This window comes from Hyla sarda, chromosome 5, assembly GCF_029499605.1.
Source record: "Hyla sarda isolate aHylSar1 chromosome 5, aHylSar1.hap1, whole genome shotgun sequence".
NCBI classification, from domain to species: domain Eukaryota; kingdom Metazoa; phylum Chordata; class Amphibia; order Anura; family Hylidae; genus Hyla; species Hyla sarda.
In genome coordinates, this window is record NC_079193.1 from 307,973,836 (window position 1) to 307,995,928 (window position 22,093).

At 44.5% G+C, this 22,093-nt stretch overlaps 1 protein-coding gene across 1 annotated transcript; it reads right to left on the bottom strand.

The window, feature by feature from the left end:
* Window positions 1–10,170: 10,170 nt before the first annotated feature.
* Window positions 10,171–21,667, bottom strand: RPL7 (ribosomal protein L7). The gene is made up of 7 exons (XM_056522153.1): window positions 21,626–21,667; window positions 19,897–20,008; window positions 19,625–19,791; window positions 16,994–17,131; window positions 16,461–16,570; window positions 15,220–15,429; window positions 10,171–10,227 (listed from the first exon to the last, which is right to left on the bottom strand). Exons 1-6 carry the CDS (start codon window positions 21,637–21,639, stop codon window positions 15,221–15,223), a joined length of 750 nt encoding a protein of 249 aa, XP_056378128.1. The 5' UTR covers window positions 21,640–21,667; the 3' UTR covers window positions 10,171–10,227; window position 15,220.
* Window positions 21,668–22,093: the final 426 nt, after the last annotated feature.

The window sequence follows — 22,093 nt, forward strand, 5'->3', positions numbered from 1 at the left end:
ACTTTATTCTTTCATGAGTTATTTACAAGTTTCTGACCACTTATAAAATGTGTTCAATGTGCTGCCCATTGTGTTGGATTGTCAATGCAACCCTCTTCTCCCACTCTTCACACACTGATAGCAACACCGCAGGAGAAATGCTAGCACTGGCTTCCAGTATCCGTAGTTTCAGGTGCTGCACATCTCTTATCTTCACAGCATAGATAATTGCCTTCCGATGACCCCAAAGATAAAAGTCTAAGGAGGTCAGATCGGGAGACCTTGGAGGCCATTCAACTGGCTCACGATGACCAATCCACTTTCCAGGAAACTATTCATCTAGGAATGCTCAGACCTGACACCCATAATGTGAAGGTGCACCATCTTGCTGGAAAAACTCAGGGAACGTGCCAGCTTCAGTGCATAAACAGGGAAACACATCATCATGTAGCAATTTTGCACATCCAGTGGCCTTGAGGTTTCAATTGATGAAGAATGGCCCCACTATCTTTGTACCCCATATACCACACCATACCATAAATTTCTCTATCGGCTCCATTGGGGGACACAGACCATGGGTGTATGCTGATGTCTCTAGGAGGTGTGACACTGTGGTAATAAAATTAAAAAAAAGTCGGCTCCTTCCAGCAGGATATACTGGCTCAGGCCCTGAGCTAATCAGTTTAAGCTTAGTGTCTGAAGGAGGTGGACATGGTCTGGAATTCTCCAGACCAGGTCTTCTGATTTTTTGTTTTCCTAGTATAGGGACATGTTAGTTTTTTATTCCTTTTTCTTTCCTGTTTTCAGGTGGGGACTCAGGGTCTCCGGTTCCCTGTTTCCCCATTGCGAGTAAGGGGGCACAGACATTGCGTATATGCGCTGTTCACCCCCCCTCTCGCCAATGGTCAGCGCCTGGGTTGGTACCTCATGGGTCCGGCTCCCCCAATTTCCCTGCTCGCCTTGCTCGCGCATAACAGCCAGGCGTGATGCAGGTAACTAAAGCTGACTGAAGACTTCACTGAAGACTCCATTAGGTAAGTTCTTCTGACTGAGGTAAGTACTTTCCCCCCTTTTCTTCTTAGGTACGGACTTGCAACCTCTGGAGACACCCTGTTTTTGGCCCACCTTTCAGGTTATGGGGCTGGCTTATACAGGGGCTGGATTTTTATTCTGGGGGAGCAGTGGCATCTTAGGGGGCATGTCATCTATGTTTTACATTGGGCACTTCACTGTGTGTGTGTGTGTGGTTACTTGCGGCTATGTCCGCAGGGCCTTATAAACGGCTGACAGCCGTGGCGCTGGTACGATTGCGCTCTCAGCGACGGCTTACTTTCACTTTCTCCGGCAGCGCCTTATATGGGGCTGACATGTGCGCTTGGGACAAGGAGCGGGCGCCATTACAGCTTCTTCTCGGCCATCTTCGCCTCGACATGGGTGTCCAAAGCCCTGTCGGAGTGGTGCCAAAAGCTCCATCAGGATATCTTAGCGGGATCCCCCCCAGAGGATCTATCTGCTCTGGCTCTCAAATGTTCTAAAGCTGGGGACTTCCTGTGCGCAGCTTCCATGCAGTCAGCCCGTTGCTCTGCCTTTGCTGTGGGTCACCTAGCGGCTCTCCGCCGCTCTATGTGGCTTAAAGCTTGGAATGCGGATGACGCTTCCAAAAGGTCTCTCACTGAGCTTCCTTTTACGGGTGTCCTTCTTTTGGGCAAGCGCCTTGATAAGATTATCTCTGAGGCGACGGGAGGTAGGAGTTCCTTGTTGCCACAAAATAAGGCTCGTCCTACTTCCCAATGGAAGTCCTCTTCCTTTCGGACCTTTGGCTCCAGCAAAGGATCCGGGCAGGCGCCTTCGCGGGACAAGAAGGCTCCCACGTTCCGGGCGCGCCCGTCTTGGAAGTCGGACTCCAACCGGTTCGGCCGTTTTGCGCCCAAGTCAGGCAACCGCAAACCCACTTCTGCATGAAGTTAGGCCCCCACCCGCGTTTTTTTCTCGGGTGGGAGGTCACCTCTTACTTTTTCGAGACATCTGGACCTCACACATTCAGGACTCTTGGGTCAGGGACGTGGTGTCCAATGGTTACCGAATCTAATTTGCCTCCCTTCCGAGGGATTGCCCAATCCGAGGGATTGCTCTGGCGAAGCAATTTCGAGAGGCTCTCCAGTCTCTGCTTCTTCAGGGGGTTATTGTTCCCGTTCCTCCAGGGGAACGGTTTCGGGGTTTCTATTCCAATCTTTTTGTGGTTCCCAAGAAGGACGGTTTTGTGCGACCAATCCTAGATCTCAAGCATCTCAACCGTCATCTTCTTATCCGCCACTTCCGTATGGAATCTCTCCGTTCGGTGGTGGTGTCCCTGGAACAAGGGGAGTTTCTTTCATCGGTGGACATCAAGGATGCCTACCTCCATGTGCCAATAATTTCAGGCCATCATAGGTACCTCCGCTTTGCGGTTCTGGAGGGGCATTTTCAATTCGTAGCCCTCCCCTTTGGTCTGGCCACGGCTCCTCGGGTCTTTACCAAGATCCTTGCGCCAGTGATGGGCCTGTTATGGTAGAGGGGAGTCTCGGTGATACCCTACCTGGACGATCTTCTCATCAAGGCTCCAACCAGAGCCCAGACTCTGGAGAATGTGGATGTAACTCTCCACACTCTGGATCGCTTCGGGTGGATGGTCAACCGGGACAAGTCAGTCCTCTATCCTACCCAATCTCTAACCTTCTTGGGACTTCGCTTCGATACGGCCTCTGCCCGAATTTGCCTCCCGCCGGACAAACGTCTGGCGCTTATGTCGCAACTATGGAGGCCGTACCCTTTGCCCAGTTTAACTACCGCCCCCTTCAACTGGCGTTTCTCTCTCGATGGGACAGGTCTCCTCTGTCCCTCGATCGTCAGATTGTTCTCCCTCGCAGGGTCCGTCAGTCTCTGCTCTGGTGGCTCCGCTCCCCCCTTCTTCTCCAAGGGCGATCATTTCTTCCCCTTCACTGGCAGGTAGTTACAACGGATGCCAGCCTGTCGGGCTGGGGCGGCGTGTTCAGGGATTGGACGGTTCAGGGACTCTGGTCTCCCCGAGAGACCCTTCTTCCGATAAACATATTGGAATTACGGGCGATTCTTCCTTGTCTTCTTCATTGGGAGTCCCGGCTTCAGTCCCGTCCTGTCCGCGTCCAGTCGGACAACGCCACGGCCGTGGCGTACATATATCGATAAGGCGGCATGGCCGAGGCGAAAAGCGAGGTTCCGGCCATTTCGGCAATTCACATTCCGGGAGTGCTCAACTGGGAAGCGGACTTCCTCAGTCGGTCCTCACCTGACCCCGGCGAGTGGTCTCTACATCCAGAGGTCTTCGCACAACTCTGCGACCTCTTCGCGTCCCGGCACAATCGGAAGATCCTTCCTTTTGTGTCCAATTACCAGGACCCTCAGGCTCTGGCCGTAGACGCCCTAGTGTTTCCTTGGGCGGGGTTTGCCCTACCCTATCTGTTCCCTCCCTTTCTGCTCCTTCCCAGGGTTCTGAGGAAGCTCAAAACAGAGGACGTCCCCGCCATTCTGGTAGCTCCAGATTGTCCCCGAAGGTCGTGGTACGCAGATGTAGTCAGGCTCCTGGACGACGCTCCACTGCGCCTTCCGCTCCGTCCGGACATGCTCTCTTAGGGTCCTCTTTGCCACCCCAATTTACAGTCGCTGCATTTGATGGTGTGGCGGTTGAGACCGCGGTTTTGAGGGCCCGCGAGTTCTCTTCCCAAGTCATTCACACCATGCTCAGGGCTCGTAAGCCCTCCTCCGCAAGAATTTACCGCCGTACTTGGCAGTCTTATTTTCATTGGTGTGAAGCTCAGGACTTATGCCCTGTAACCTTCTCGGTTCCCCGTCTTTTCTCCTTTTTGCAGTCGGGTTTGGAACTGGGGTTGTCTCTCAGTTCCCTTAAAGGTCAGGTTTCAGCCCTTGCTATTCTTTTCCAGCGGCCCCTGGCTTCTAATTCTCATGTCCAGACCTTCCTTCAAGGAGTGGCACATGCTGTTCCTCCTTATTGGTCACCCTCTCCCCCTTGGGACTTGAATTTGGTTCTGCGTGCCCTCCAGGATGCACCCTTTGAGCCCCTTAGAGAGGTGTCTCTCCGCCTCCTTTCTTGGAAAGTGGCATTTCTTGTTGCTATCACCTCCATCCGGAGGGTGTCTGAATTGGCAGCTCTCTCCTGCCATTCTCCGTTTCTGGTGATCCACCAGGACATTGTTGTTTTCTGGCCAGATCCTTCCTTTTTGCCTAAGGTGGTTTCGGCCTTTCATCTCAATGAGGACATTGTCCTCCCGTCTTTTTGTCCTGCTCCTTCTCATCCTAAGGAGCGCTTACTACACAAGCTGGATGTAGTTCGGGCTGTTCGGTCTTATCTCTCCATCACTTCTTCATTTCGTCAGTGTGATTCCTTTTTCGTCCTTACGGAAGGTCGTCGCAAGGGTCAACCTGCTTCCAAGGCCACCATTTGGATTTGGTCTGCCATTTCGGAAGCCTATCGCTGTAAGGGGAAGATTCCTCCTTTCAGGGTTGTGGCTCATTCTACCCGTTCTGTTGAGGCATCCTGGGCTCTCCAGAATAGAGCCTCGGCCTCGCAGATTTGCACACTTTCTCGAGGTTCTACCAAGTTCATACTTTCGCATCGGCTGATGCTAGTCTGGGTTGTAAAGTGTTGCAGGCGGCAGTGGACCGGCCATCTGCCTGACTACTTATCTGCCCACCCAAGGGACAGCTTTGGTACGTCCCACGGTCTGTGTCCCCCAATGGAGCCGATAGAGAATGAGATTTTTGTTTACTTACCGTAAAATCTCTTTCTCGGAGGATCCATTGGGGGACACAGCTCCCGCCCTTTTTGGGGTTTCCTTTGGTTCTCTGTCCGAGGGTGTGTTCAGTTGTTTTTTTCTTCTGGTTCTCGGACAGTTTGGGGTTTTTCTTTGAACTGTTGGTCTCCTCCTATTGCTCTGGAACTTAAACGGATTAGCTCAGGGCCTGAAGGCGGGTATATCCTGCTGGGAGGAGGTGACTTTTTTTTATTACCATAGTGTCACACCTCCTAGAGACAGCAGCATACACCCACGGTCTGTGTCCCCCAATGGATCCTCCGAGAAAGAGATTTTACGGTAAGTAAACAAAAATCTCCTTTTTTGTGTTCCAACAGTCTTGGAGGGATCTATCCAATGTGGGTTACTGTCAGACCAATAGCAGTGGTTTTGTTTGTTAACTTCAACATTCACATAAAAGTTTGCCTCATCACTGAACAAAATCTTCTGCGTAAACTGAGGGTCCTTTTTCAATTTTTGTTTTGCCCATTCTGCAGCACGTGAAAGTACGGATACTGGAAGCCTGTGCCAAAATTTCTCCTGCGGTGTTACTATCAGTGGGAGAAGAGGGTTGCATTGACAATCCAACACAATGGGCAGGACATTTTACAGTGGTCAGAAACTTGTAAATAACTCATGAAATAATAAAGTTACGATAAAACCAAGCACATCGTTGTTTTTCTTGTGAAATTCCCAATAAGTTTGATGTGTCACATGACCCTCTTCCTATTGAAAAAACAAAAGTTGGATTCAAAATGGCCACCCATCTTGAAAAGTTTCCCCCCTCACATATACTAATGTGCCACAAACAGGAAGTTAATATCACCAACCATTCCCATTTTATTAAGGTGTATCCATGTAATTGGCCCACCCTCTATTTAGCTACCTGGCTGCTTACCTACATAGCTACCAACCTACTTGGTCTACCTACCTAAGGGTGTATATGCCTATGGGGGATGGGCTACCTAATAAGGAACTAATTACTCTGGAACATACCTACCTAATAGGGAAACTACCTGCCTAATGTGTGGAATATACAGTCATGGCCGTAAATGTTGTCATCCCTGAAATTTTTCTAGAAAATGAAGTTTTTCTCACAGAAAAGGATTTCAGCAACACATGTTTTGCTATACACACGTTTATTCCCATTGTGTGTATTGGAACTAAACCAAAAAGGGAGGAAAAAGAGTGATCGACCACGGTTTTAGGTGCAGGGAAAAAGCACATACGGGGCAAAAATTAGCCGACCAAACGTTTCACTGCAGTCGGCTCATTGAAATGAATTACATACAGAAGTGCAAGGTTCTAGCTCTCCCTTGCTGTATGCGCTCTTGTATGGGGGAAAACGTAATGGGAACCCAGCCTAACTAATGTGCAAGTAGAAGGACACCTAGGAAATAGTGATCATAATACATTATAACGTGTTCTTCAATAAGGTAATCTCTCAAGGGGCCACAAAAACAATGAACTTTAGGAAGGCAAAGTTTGATCAACTCAAAGAAGCCCTTAACAATATAAAATTGGATAATGTCCTCAAAAAGAACAATACTGACACTAAATGGGAGACTTACATATATCTTAAATTCTCACTGTAATAAATATATACCTTATGGGAATAAAAGGGTCAGGGATAAAATAAAACCAATATGGATGAATAAAACGGCTAAGTGGGCAATAAATGACAAAAATAAAAGCATGTAAACTACTAAAATAGGATGGCAGTGAAGCATTAAAAAGCTATAGAGAAAATTGTAGAATATGTAAAAAACAGATAAAAGCCTCAAAAATAGAGACAGACTTAATGCAAAAAAAGTAAAACTAACCCTAAAATGTTCAACTATATAAATAGCAAAAAGTTTAAAAATGAAAGTGCAGGCCCTTTAAAATGATAAAGAAATTATAAACTGGGATCAGGAAAAAGCAAATATATGAAACAAATTCTTCTCCACTGTATTCACTCAGGAAAATGAAATTCCAGGTGAAATACAGTGTGATAAGGTAAACTCCCCAGTACAGGTCACCTGTGTAACCCAGGAAGTACAGTGCCATCTACAAAAAAAAAAATCAAAATAAACAAATCAACAGGTACAGATGGCATTCACCCCCATGTTCTAAAGGAATTATGTAATAGACAGACCCCTAATTTTTTATATTCAGGGACTCTATAGTAACAGGGCCTGTTCCCCAGGACTGGCGCATGACAAATGTGGTGCCAATATTTAAAATGGGGTCAAAAGGTGACCCCGGGAATTATAGACCTGTTCGTTTAACCTCCGTTGTATGTAAATTGTTTGAGGGTTTTCCAAGATGCTTTTTTGGAGTATATTGATAAAAATAAATGTATGACTCCATATCAGCATGGATTTATGAGGGATCGGCCCTGTCAAACTAACCAGATCAGCTTTTATGAGGCGGCGAGCTCCAGACTGGACCAGGGGAAATCGCTGGATGTCGTATATCTGGATTATTCCAAAGCATTTGATACGGTGCCACATAAAAGGTTGGTGCATAAAATGGGAAGGATTGGGCTGGGGGAGAATGTGTGTAAGTGGGTAAATAACTGGCTCAGCGATAAGAAACAGAGGGTGGTTATTAATGGTACTTATTCTGATTGGGTGACTGTTACTAGTGGGGTACCACGGGGGTTAGTCTTGGGTCCTGTTCTATTTAATATATTTATTAATGACCTTGTAGAGGGGTTTAATAGTAAAGTAGCAATCTTTGCAAATGTTACTAAACTCTAAAGCGGTAAACACTATAGAGGACAGTGCACTGTTACAAATGGATCTAGATAGGTTGGAGGTTTTGGCTGGGAAGTGGCAGATGAGGTTCAACACTGATAAATGTAAGGTAATGCACATGGGGGAAAAAAATCCAGGCTGGGATTATGTATTAAATGGGAGAACACTTGGGACGACTGACATGAAAAAAGGACTTAGGAGTCTTAGTTAACAGTAACTTTAGCTGTAGTGACCAGTATCGGGCAGCTGCTGCCAAGGCAAATAAAATCATGGGATGCATCAACAGGGGTAAAGATGCCCACGACAAGGAAATAATTCTACCGCTGTACAAATCACTAGTCAGACCACACATGGAATACTGTGTACAGTACTGGGCACCAGTGTACAAGAAAGATATAGTGGAGCTGGAGAGGGTTCAAAGACGGGCAACCAGAGTAATACGGGGAATGGGAGGACTACAGTACCCAGAAAGATCATCAGAATTAGGGTTTAGTTTAGAAAAAAGAAGGCTTAGGGGAGATCTAATAACTATGTATAAATATGTATGGGGACCGTACAGAGATCTCTCCCATGATCTGCTTTAGAGATGAGCGAACTTACAGTAAATTCAATTCGTCACAAACTTCTCGGCTCGGCAGTTGATGACTTCCTGCATAAATTAGTTCAGCTTTAAGGTGCTCCTGTGGGCTGGAAAAGGTGGATACAGTCCTAGGAGACTCTTTCCTAGGACTGTATCCACCTTTCCCAGCCCAACAGAAAGCTGAACTAATTTATGCAGGAAAAGTCAGCAACCGCCGAGCCAAGAAGTTCATGACGAATCGAATTTACTGTAAGTTCGCTCATCTCTAATCTGTTTATACCCAGTACTATGTTTAGAGGAAAGAAGGTTTCTACACCAGCACAGACAGGGGTTCTTTACTGTAAGAACAGTGAGACTGGAATTCTCTCCCGGAGGAGGTGGTCATTAGGAACGCTTTAAAAGAATTCAAAAGGGGTCTGGATGCATTTTTGGAGAACAACAACATTACATGTTATTGATACTAGATTTATAGGGACAGAACGTTGATCCAGGGATTTATTCTGACTGCCATATTTGGAGTTGGGAAGGAATTTTTACCTTCTTCTGGATCAACTCAGTAGGGACTCCATAGGGTTATAGGTCGAACTTGATTGACTCTGGTCTTTTTTCAACCTTATTAACTATTACTATAAATTTTTTAAACCGTATACAGGTTAAAATTCGTACACGTTTTGATAGTTTAGGCTGGGTTCACATCACGTTTTTTCAACTACGGTTCCTGCATACCTTTTCTATCAAAAACTGTATGGGGGAAAAACAGATGGAACAGTATGGGAAAAAGTAAACCGTATGCATTTTTAAATAGTATACTGTTTTTAAAAGTGCAAACAGTTCCGTCTATTTTTATTTAAAAAAAAACACATTTTAGAAAATTCTGTCCATTTTTAATGGGAGGGGTCTTGGGTGCGGACTTTAGTATGCAAATGCGCATATGCAAAGAAATAAAGCATACGGTTTCGCCGTATGGAACCGTATACATGTGTGTTTCCCATTGACATCCATGTAATAAAATAAATAAAAAAATTGAAAAAAGGTATGCGGTTGCAATACGGTTTTTAACCCAGAGTCAAAACCGTGGTTGAACAGTTTGAAATACTGTTAAAAACCGTATTGCAAGCAAACCGTACGCAACCGTATGCATCAGGGTGCATACGGTTTGCAATGCTTTGCCTATGTATACCATTCCATATGTTTTCACTAATTAAAACTTATGCGGGAACCGTAGTTGAATAACGTGAAGTGAACCCAGCCTTAGTCCGGTTTTGAGGAATCCTTTATCACAAACCTGATACGGGAACTGTATTGCAAAAACCTGGTGTGAATGCAGCCTTATGCCGGATTCACACGGCAGAATCTGCACTGAATTTTGCATGAATTTATAGCCCATTCACTTCAATTGAATTCTTGCAGCAGAAATGATGTGTCAACGGCACAGCAGAATCCCATTGTTGTGTAGTTTCATGCAGAATTCAGTACAGAAATTCTGCCATGTGAATCCAGCCTTATAACTAGTCAACTTTTGCATAAATCCATTTTTCTCAAAGATGTGCTACAACAAAACAGCACCAAGTCTGTCTCCAGGTTGTGTTTAGTATTGCAGATCAGTTCCATTGAAGTAAATGGAGGAAAGTTGTAATATCACACACAACCTGGGGACAGACTTGGCAATGTTTATGAAGGTAATTAAGTCTGTAATTTACAAATCTGTTTAACTTTCTAGCACCAGTTGATTAAAAAAAAAAAAAAAAAAAATAGTGTTCTACGGAAGTACCCCTTTGAGTGTTTAGATGCATTTATAAGAAACTTTAAAAAAAAAAAAAAAATTTCGTTCAACTCCACTAGACATTTTGTGCAAACTTGCTGAAGGGAGGAAATGCAAGCTTCAAAAGTGGAGTGTAAGTTACAAGTTATATTTCCCTTTACCAAAACTTCCATGTACACTTTTAGGGATGATATGCAGATTTTATAGTACTTCACATACATTAAAAAGAATTTAGTCACAAGCCAAGCAATTCTGAAGGAATAAGAAAAATGACAAAGCAAGGAAGGTTTTGGAAATGGACTTTTATTACTTGACCAGATAGATTCATCCATAGGAAACCTAAAAAAATAAATAAATACAATTAAATAGGGTATATAGTACAAGAACATTAAGCCTAGACTGCAACTTTATGAATTATATGTGTCCAGAAGCTGCATCATGCCTTGGGGCAGTGTTTCCCCACCAGGGTGCCTCCAGCTTTCTCAAAACTACAACTCCCAGCATTCCCGGACACTTGTTAGGAAACCCTTATCTATGTATTGCACCTGGCTGCTGAAACTAGTGATTGACTGCAGTGATATGTGCCCAATGTATAGGGGGTCTTCACCTCTGCGATGCCAGCGAGTTCAAGGGTGGGCATTTTTAGTTTTCCTGGTCTGGACCCAGATGTGAAGTGATAGCTATTAGAGATGAGCGAACTTACAGTAAATTTGATTCGTCACGAACTTCTCTGCTCGGCAGTTGATGACTTTTCCTGCATAAATTAGTTCAGCTTTCAGGTGCTCCTGTGGGCTGGAAAAGGTGGATACAGTCCTAGGAGAATCTTTCCTAGGACTGTATCCACCTTTTCCAGCCCACCGGAGCACCTGAAAGCTGAACTAATTTATGCAGGAAAAGTCATCAACTGCCGAGCCGAGAAGTTCGTGACAAATCGAATTTACTGTAAGTTCGCTCATCTCTAATAGCTATATGCTCATACACCCCCTAAAAACCACCACACAGCAGCATGAATAGTGTATAATAAAGTCCCCATACAACTGATTCCTGAACACTCATGTTCAACCCTCCAAGATTATACATTTTAGCAGCTTTCCCCACATGCTGGCAGCAATCCAGTTTATGAAGTGATCAGAAAAGTGTTTCCCAACCAGGGCGCCTCCAGCTGTTGCAAAACTACAACTCCCAGCATGCCTGGGCAGCCAAAGATGTCCAGGCATGCTGGGAGTTTTGCAACAGCTGAAGGCACCCTGGTTGGGAAACTGCCTTAGGGTCTATTCACACAGCGGAATTTCCACCTCAAATTAAAGCCCATAGACTTCTATGGGATTCCGCACTCCCATTCACAGTTCTGAATTTCTGCTTGCGGAGTTGCTGGGAGTTGTAGTTTTGCAACAGCTGGAGGCACCCTGGTTGGGAAACACTTGACCAAAATAAGGTGACTGAATAAGAACCAGAATACAAGGTCTTGAGAAACCTTTAAAGTACCTGTTAAAGTTTTTTTTATATAATGTAGATAAAACCATTATATGTATATTTGTAATCTACATTGATTAAAAATGGTGTATATTTTGGGTGATTCTGTCCCTGCAGCCATTGTCTGTGTCTCTATGATGAGTCCAAAAACAGGAAGTGAGGAAAGGAGAAGCAGGGATCTGTGCAGACTCCTGGCTTGTCAATCATCCTAATGTATGAGTCAGGAGCATGTGATAGAGCCTCAGTGCACACTGTCCTGCTTTATCTTACTGCACAGAGCCCTGCAGGGCTGTGGAAATGTAATAAATGACTTGTCCACGGGACTAAAACGGAGCAAAATCTACCTGTCCCTCATGACGATCCACTTGTCCGGTCCAATTTTTGCTTTTACACTCGTTTTTCCTCCTCGCCCTATAATAGCCATAACTACCTACTATAATGATACCTTCATTTTTCAATAACATTCTTCGAACCAAAAAATATAAAAATTAAAATAATTTTGCAGAATTGGTGGTTCTCTTTTCTACGCCATTTACCTTGTGGTTGAGCTAATCTGTTATTTTGATTAGAGATTAGCGAACTTACAGTAAATTCGATTTGTCACAAACTTCTCGGCTCAGCAGTTGCTGACTTTATCCTGCATAAATTAGTTCAGCTTTCAGGTGCTCCGGTGGCTGGAGACTCTTTCCTAGGACTGTATCCACCTTTTCCAGCCCACCGAAGCACCTGAAAGCTGAACTAATTTATGCAGGATAAGTCATCAACTGCTGAACCGAGAAGTTCGTGACAAATCAAATTTACTGTAAGTTCGCTCATCTCTAATTTTGATACTTTAGGCCGACATGATTACAGCAATACCAGATTTGTAGTTTGTCATGTTTAATTAAAAAAAAAAAAAGCTGAACTTTCAATTTTTTTTTTTATTTCCTTTTTTTTGACACCTGTAGCTTTTTTTTTTTCTCCGCATACTAGGCTGTATGAGGGCTCATTTTTGTGCCATTATGGCTTTTTATATTGGTACCATTTTGGTATTGATCTGACTTTCTAATCTTTTTTACTTTTTTTCTGGGATATTATAAAAATTGCAATTCTGTGGTTTGGTATTTTTTTTACATGTACACACAATACTAAATATTTTATTTTTATTATGTTTACATGTTTCTATATAGGAAAAGGGGGCGATTTGAACTTTTAACATGGAAGGGGTTAATGTTTGTCTTTTAAACTTTTGTAAAAAAATAAAAAATAAAATGATTATTTTACACTGTATTAGACTTTTAGGCTATTAGCAGTGGCCCCAGCTACTGAGAACAGAACAGCCGGGGGTTGCAGAGTATGGAGCGGGAAGGAGTCTGGAGCCCGCTCTCCATACAGACTACTGAGCACCGCCGTGCTGGTCAGGTCCAGCCCTGCTTTCCTGAAGCAGGACTAAGGGCCGGAAAAATTCACCTGCCCGGCGCCCGGAAATGCATGTCCCGGGCGCCAGGAATTCCACATCCCTGCGCTGAATGCCCTGCCCTCCCTTCCTGTATTTGGACTCCTCATAGACACACATGCAATAGCTGCAGGGACAAGAAACAACATTTTTAACCAAGGTATATTACAAATATACATATAATGGTATTATCTACATTACATAAGTTTTTGTTGCATGCTGCCTCTGGAAATTCTTACATCCTTACAAAGAGGTATCCAGTGACCTATGGTTCATGTGGTTTTAGTACAGTATTAGATTTGAACAAGCCATCCATCTATGCACCTTCACACAGGCTCGATGGAGACAACACCCAAAATGAAGAAAATTCATAAAAAATTTGCCATGTATGAAAAAAATGTCATCTAGACCTGCAGATTTTGGAAGGACCAGCTAATAAGGTGAATAGTGTAACAAATCTCCCTTAATGGCAGATATCAGGCATGCCCTTGTGCTGTCATGTGAGAAGTCACTACTAGAAGAATCCAAAACACTTCAAGCTTGTATTGGGGAAAGAGGGTCACGAGAAGTCGTTCTAGCCGACAATATATGATCACCTTAACCCCTTAAGGACCGGGGGTTTTCAGTTTTTGCATTTTCGTTTTTTGCTCCTTGCCTTTAAAAAATCATAACTATTTCAATTTTGCACCTAAAAATCCATATGATGGCTTATTTTTTGCGCCACCAATTCTACTTTGTAATGACGTCAGTCATTTTGCCCCAAAATCTACGGTGAAACGGAAAAAAATCATCGTGCGACAAAATTGTAAAAAAAAACGCCGTTTTGTAATTTTGGGGGCTTCCGTTTCTACGTAGTAGATTTTTTGGTAAAAATTAAACCTTCTCTTTATTCTGTAGGTCCATACGATTAAAATGATTCCCTACTTATGTAGGTTTGATTTGGTCGCACTTCTGGAAAAAATCATATCTACATGCAGGAAAATTAATACGTTTAAAATTGTCATCTTCTGACCCCTATAACTTTTTTATTTTTCCGTGTATGGGGCGGTATGAGCGCTCATTTTTTGCGCCGTGATCTGAAGTTTTTAACAGTACCATTTTAGCATTGATAGGACTTATTGATCGCTTTTTATTCATTTTTAAATGATATAAAAAGTGACCAAAAATGCACTATTTTGCACTTTGGAATTTTTTTGCGCGCACTCCATTGACCGCACATTTCTGCACGCGGTGATACCACATATGTTTTTTATTTACACTGTTTTTTTTTTTATTGGATAAGGGGGGTGATTCAAACTTAATAGGGGAGGAGTTAAATGATCTTTATTCACTTTTTTTGCAGTGTTATAGCTCCCATAGGGTCCTATAACACTGCACACACTGCTCATCAATGATCACTGGTTTCTCATAAGAAACCAGTGATCAACGATTCTGCCGCATAACTGCTCATGCCTGGATCTCAGGCACTGAACAGTCATTCGGCGATCGGACAGCGAGGAGGCTATCCCGAACAGCCCGACTGAGCTAGCCGGCCACTTTCACTTTTCACTTTCAGCTCTGAGCGCACGGCTAAAGGGTTAATAGCGCGCGGCTCCGTGATCAGCGCTGCACGCTATTAGAGGCGGGTCCCGGCTTCACTATGACGCCGGGCCCGCCGTGATATGACGCGGGGTTACTGTGTAACCCCGCGTTATATCGGGAGAGCAGGACCAAGGACGTACCGGTAAGTCCTTGGTCCTTAAGGGGTTAAAGGAGTACGGTGGTGCAGTAAAACGCATCCCCTATGCAGAGGATGGGGAATAAGTTCTATATTGCTGGGAATCAGTCCCCAGCCGTCACCTGCACGCCACACCGGCTCTTTCAAAAGGAAGGAAGTGTGCCAACCCCTGCACGAAGCTGCGGCTGGCATGCCTCTCATGTATCTCTATGGGGGAGCCGGAGATACCAAAGAGCTGTATCTCTGGGCTTTCCCATAGAGATGCATGGAGGGCACATGCTCTTAAAGGGTTTCCTGGCCTAAATCTATTGATGACCTATTCATTGCTCTATACCAGTGTTTTCCAACCAAGGTGCCTCCAGGTGTTGCAAAACTACAACTCCCAGCATGCCTCGAAAGCCAAAGGCTGTCCAGGCATGCTGGGAGTTGTAGTTTTTAAACACCTAGAGTCACCCTGGTTGGGAAACACTGGTCTATACACTGCTGGCACTGGGTAACTGCAGAACCGCTCCCATTCACTACAATAGGAGCTTCTCTACAGTTATACAGTGTCAGCACCAACAGAATACTCTATTTCTGACGCCGATCAGCTATTGATTTGCCAATCCTATGGGAAACCTTTATAACAGCTATATCAGCACAGCCACAAAAACACAGATGCCAGTTTTAAGCAGTCTATTTAAAAATGAATATATTTGGCAATTACCTTAGTTCATCCTCCTTATCAATCTGTTGATCTGGTCCTCCCTGTTTCCTGCATCACCACCTTCCACGAAGTGTGTAGTTTTCTTCTTCATACCACCCCTGGGGGAGGACAGCTTGAAGGGCCAGAGGAAGTTGTTTGCGGCTTTGAAGTTTTTGCCAACTGTGTAGATCTCATGGATCAGATCTTCGACACAGATGATGCCACTCTTGCCTAAAGGAAAGACCCTCAATTTAAAGAAATGCTCAATGTAGACTAAGCCATTTTAAAACAAGTCTAGTAGATCTGCCAAAACTGTAGTCATCCATTTAAAGGGTACAACAGTGCCAAAAAGTTTAACAGATTTGTAAATTCTTCTATTAAAATTCTTCTCTGCCGACACCTGTCCATGTCAGGAACTGTCCAGAGTAGGAGAAACTCCCCATAGCATACATAATGCTGCTCTGGACAGTTCCTGACACGGGGAGAGGTGTTAGCAGAGAGCACTGTGGTCAGACAGAAAAGAAATCCAAAAATAAAAGAATTTCCTCTGTAGTATTCAGCAGCTAATAAGTTCTGAAAGGATAAAAATGTCTTTAATAGAAGTAATTTACAATACTGTAACTATTTGGCACCAGTTGATTTAAAAGATAAATAAATAAATAAAATGTTTTCCCCCGGAGTACCCCTTTAAGACGACAAGTCAAAAGTCTACATACAACTTTAGAGCTGATGTAGGCACAAGTGAAAAAGCAACTATCATAGAACATGCATAGAACACTGGATTTTAGGAGCCAGTTACACCACTACTAATGCACTTATTTGGTGATAGACAGGTAATCATTCCCACGCACATTTACAGGGGGGGAGCAGTTTTGCACCTGGTCTTGCGCTAAATAAGTGTTTTCCAAAAAGGAAGACTCCAGCTATTGCAAAACTACAACTCCTAGCATGCCCGGACTGCGAAAGGCTGTCTGGGCCTCCTGGGAGTTGAAGTTTTGCAACAGCTGGAGGCACCTGGTAAGGAAATAATGGCCGAAATATACGTCCATTCTAAGGCAGATTTCAAAAGCAGCATAACAAGCGCATCAGAAACGCGGTGAGGAAAGGACTTGTGTCCATAGTAATACAAAACGTGCATGTAAGACTCTAGAAACCGGTCTAATCAGACACAAGAAAGGGGACCGGATGCAAACCAGATGAGGACCGCTTGTCCCCAAAAATATATTTATCTGATGACAAAATTCCTTAAAAGTACAACATACCAAGGTGATTCTCAATGAGAGAGTTATCAGTCAGAGGGATACGCTGTTTATTGATCTTCAGGAAACCACGCTTGTAGATTAACTCTTTCACTGATTTCAGGTTGGGATAACTACAAAACACAAATTACAATATTACATTATATAATATGAACATGTATGAATCTAGAAAGTTTCAGAGAACAAATAGTTTCCAGTGCAATTTCTCATGATTTTAAAATCTGCCCCTATCTACATTGATGAACAGAATCCTTTCAGTTTTTTGTTTTTTTAACCACCCCCTTACTGCAGTGCTTCCCAATCAGCATGCCTCCAGCTGTTGCAAAACTACAACTCCCAGCCCGCCCGGACAGCCGTTGGCTGTCCGGGCATGCTGGGAGTTGTAGTTTTGCAATAGCTGGAGGCAAACTGGTTGCAAAGCACTGCCCTACTGTAAACAGGCCCAAGGTGGTCGAGAAGGCAAAGTGATGAAATGGGGCAACCCCTTTAAGGTGAACATTAGATATGTGTCACAAGCTGGCGACTGTGTCACTTACCCCCAGGCAATGTAGGGCTCGATCAACCTGAGCATATTGATAGAAGTCTTGTTGAGTTTCACAAAGCTGCCATTGAAAATCTGGCGCAGACGGAGGAGTTGCAACACCTTACGCACCTTTGGGCTGACACCATTGATACTAGGAGAGAAAAATACACATCTTGTGTCACAAGCAGGATTCTGATAGATCCGTTCACTAATGTAAACTTTATGGCAAAACTGAACATTTACGAAGGTACCAAGCAAGGCCTCATTGCTGTACAATACAAACCACGAGCAGCGTAACAGGAGCAGGGAGCCAGATGCCGACAACGGCCCAGATTTACCAAACTGAGAAAAAGTAGAGAGAGATTTTCCCACAGCAGCCAATCACAGCGCTTGGTTGCTGTGGGAAAATAATGTTTTTCTCTCAGTGTTTAATAAATTTGGGCCTATGGGCTTTACTCCGAAACGCACAGACATTTTAAAGAGATACTAGTTTAACCCCTTAAGGATGGAGGGTTTCAGTTTTTGCATTTTCGTTTTTTTCCTCATCACCTTCTAAAAATAAAAAAACTCAATTTTGCACCTAAAAATCCATATGATTGCTTATTTTTTGCGCCACCAATTCTACTTTGTAATGAAAAAAAATCATTGTGCGACAAAATGGAAGAAAAAAATGCCATTTTGTAATTTTAGGGTGCTTCCGTTTCTACACAGTTAATTTTTCTGTAAAAATGACACCTTTCTCTTTATTCTGTAGGTTTATTCTGTAGGTCCATAAATGTATATGTTTAAAGTTGTCCTATTTTGACCCTTTTTTTATTTTTCCATGTACAGGGCGGTATGAGGGATCATTTCTTGTGCCGTGATCTGAACTTTTTATCGGTACCTTTTTTGTATTGATCGGACTTTTTGATCGCTTTTTATTAATTTTTTATGGTATAAAAAGTGACCAAAAATACCCTATTTTGGACTTTGGAATTGTTTTGCGCATACGCCGTTAACCGTGCGGTTTAATTAAAGATATATATTTTATAGTTCGGACATTTACGCACGCGGCAATACATGTTTATTTTTACATAGTTTTTGGGAAAAGGGGGATGATGCTAAATTTTATTAGGGAAGGGATTAAATTATCTTTATTCCCTTTTTTTGCAATGTTATAGCCCCCCATTGGGGGCTATAACATTCAGTACATTGATTCAGTACACTGATCCCTGCCATTGAATGCAATGGCAGTGATCAGTGTTCAGGCTTGGAGCAATCAATCACCGATCGGACGCGCAGGAGGCAGGTAAGGGACTCTTCTGCTGCGTCCTAGCTGCCCTGGACATTGCGATTTTACCGCGATTGTCCCAATCAGCCGGGAAGCTTTTACTTTCACTTTAGACGCAGCGATCAACTTTGATCGCCGGGTCTAAAGAGTTAATGCCGGACATCAGCCCGATCAGCAATGTTGGGCATTAGCCACGGATCCTGGTTGCTTACAGCAACTGGGACCCACCGGGTATGATGCGCACTCTCCTGCTGAGCGCGCGTCATACCTCAGGAGGCACTTCTGGACATTCATAAACGTCCACATGCGTTTGTCACATGACATTAAGTCACTGAACAGTCTTTAGTGGTTCAGTGGTTCTTCAGATATCTATATTTTTAGTTTTCTGTTATTCCCTGGCTTGGGACTCAGTGGGAGGTGTTATCATCTGGGACTCGGCCACACGTCATTCTAGCTGGGCGGAGCTGCCGCCCGGCTCATGAATATTCATGACCTTATCCTCCTGGACTAATTCTTCTTTCTCGGTCTGTTTGTGAATAAATACACCCTCCGTCCCTTCCTTCCTCCCACCCCCAGCTTTTCACTCATGCAGCCGGTCTTCTTATTTGTATAGGGCCGCAGCTTGAGTGAAGCCGGGGGGAGAACGCCGCTTTTGGGTGTACGGAACGCGGCGCATGCGTGGCCCTCCCCACCAGACCGAGAAAAAGGAGTTAGAACAGGAGGATAAGTTCATGAATATTCATGAGCCGGGCGGCCGCTCCGCCCAGCTAGAATGACGTGTGGCCGAGTCCCAGATGATAACACCTCCCACTGAGTTCCAAGCCAGGGAATAACAGAAAACTAAAAATATAGATATCTGAAGAAGCGCTGAACCATTTTTAACCAGGTAAGGAGCGTTTTAATCAGGATCACCCGCACTACAAGCCTGTGTAATAGGTGATTCTGATGACAGATTTCCTTTAAATGGGCACTGTCAGATACAAGACCTTTTTATATGTTGATCACTCTTGGCAAAATATTAACCCAGTTTCCCAACCAGGTTACCTCCAGCTGTTGCAAAACAAACTCTCAAAATGCTTTGACAGCCAAAGGCTGGGAGTTGTAGTTTTGCAACAGCTGGAGGCACCCTGCTTGGGAAACACTGCCTTACAGAGTAGAGATGGCTCCATGCAGGAAATTGTGGGGGTCCCAGCAGCCGGAAGCCCCGCGATCAGACAGACACTTAACCCCTATGATGTGGATAGGTGATTAGATGTTATGAGCTCCATCAACATTCTTTTAATATTTAGGTCACCAAATCACATTTATACCTTTTCCCAGCACAAGAGCTTTAACCAGACAACACGTCCACACAAAACTGATAGGTAATCTCACCCGCGAATTCTTATGACAAAAGCCAATTTGGGCTCGGCGGGGACATAGTAGTTTCCAGCTTTACGGCCCATTCTTGCCAGACGGATCTCCTTTCTGTACAGCTGCCTGTACTCCTTGTAGTAGCTCTCCGCCCTCTTGTAGATGATCTTTCTTTTCTCTTTACGGACCTGAAAAATAGCAGAAACCTATACTGTAGGGCACAGACATTACACCTAACCCTCAGGTGCTACTTACACCCCAATAGATACAGCACAAGACAGGACGCCCCTTACCCTCTTGTCTTTAAGGATCTTCTTGATCCTTTGGGCCTTGGCAGCCGCAAAGGCCTTTCGCCTCTTGAGGAGGCTTTCTGGAACGGATGGGAGCTTTTTCGTCTGTTTTCCTCTGCAACAGAAGAACAAACAGTTGTAACTATAATTTGCCCACTAATGTCCCATCCCTAATGAAGACTATGGACGCCGGCCACTACTGAGATGACCCCTTCTAAGGGTCTAAGAAAGCCTTCAGCTGTCAGGGGATAATGGGAACTGTAGGTTTGTGACAGCTAGAGAGCCACAGGTTGGGGTGGGGGCAGAACAGATAAGGACTTTACATGGCACCAACATAATCTGCAGTGCATTATAATCCGGTAGGCAGAAATCAGAACACATGTCCCTGTCCATAACAGGATACAATACTAAAAACAAAGCAGACTGCACTACTGCCTGTGGTAAGCCCTGATCTATACTACTTGAGAGGACATATACTGCACATACCAGGAGCCTTCATGGAAACGACAGATAACATTAGACACAAGGACCTGCTACACCATGATCTATATATGAAGATAGGACAGGAAACCTTTGGCACTGCAATGTTTTGGACTACAACTCCCATGATGCTTTGTCAGCATTTTGGCTGTGGGAGATTTAGTCCAAAACATCTGCAGTGCCGAAGGTTACCTGTGCCTGACTAGGGCAATACACATGGATGTACCAGGACCTATAGCGCACTGCACACATGCACTAATAGCTATATTTGATGATTATACATAGGTTATCGTACACACAAACTTAGACCTATAAGGCGCTGTACACACTCAGACATACAGGGTACTGTACATCCATGCACTAGATCTATACAACACTGTACACACTAAGATCTACATTGAGAACCTATTGGGCAATACAAACAGTAGGATCTATATGGCGCTGTATGCAAACTAAGACTTACAGGTACTGTACATACAAGCACTAGACCTATAGGGCACCACACTAAGATCTATATAACTGTTTCCCAACTAGGGTGCCTCCAGCTGTTGCAAAACTAGTGTACAGTGTCATAGGTACTAGTATATATATATATATATATAAGTGAATGTAGTGTCATAGGTCCTAGTATCAATATAGATCAGTGTTTCCCAGCCAGGGTGCCTCCAGCTGTTGCAAATCTACAACTCCCAGCATGCCGGGACAACCGTAGGCACCCTGGATTGGAAACACTGATCTATACTAGGACCTAAAAGACACTGCACACACATATATATATACATATACACACACACTAGGACCTATAGGACACTGCACACACCTATACTAGGACCTATAGGACACTGCACACACCTATACTAGGACCTATAGGACACTGCACACACACTAGGACCTATAGGACACTACACACACACTAGGACCTATAGGACACTACACACACACTAGGACCTATAGGACACTGCACACACACACACACACTAGGACCCACGTTAACAGTCACATACACGTCCAGGACTCGGCACTCTACACTAGGAAACAGCAGGGTTCCGCCAGCACCAGGCCGCAGCACAGCCGCCTAGGGTAGAGTTCAGACAGCGCCGCCAATCCTGAGCCCAGAACGCACTGATCTCCATCAATAACACACACAGACTATTCTCCATTGTCTCTGGCATCTGAGTCTGAACAGACGGCGTGAGAAACCCCGAGGACGGGAGGATGACGGCGGATTCTCCAGAGGACATGATCTACTCACTCTGTCCCCGCCATGTTCACCACCGGAAAAGAGGGTAACGCGCATGCGCAATGGAAACTTAAGCACGACGCGAGGTGACGTCATCTTCCTGCGCGGCAGTGTGCGCATGTGTAGCGTTTACGGTGGAAGTGATTGTGTGACTGCGGGGGGAGAGGTGTGCGTGGTCTGAGCCCCGCGTGGCCGATGCGTGGTGTGATCGGATGTCCGCAGCCTCCGATCACCGGGCAGGGTGATACTGTCCCCTGCTGCTGTGTGGGGAAACACCGAAGGGGGCGCTATAGCAGCGAATCCTTGTATTTGTTATAGCTGGTTGGGGTCCTAGCAGTAAGACCCCCACTAATTAAAGAAAAAAAAAGAATGCCTTATCCCTGTGACAGTCATCTTCTGTAGCAAAATCACCCTTTAATTAAGTGTCCTCCAACCTGTTACTCTGTAACTGTTGCAAGACTACAACTCCCAGCATGCCCA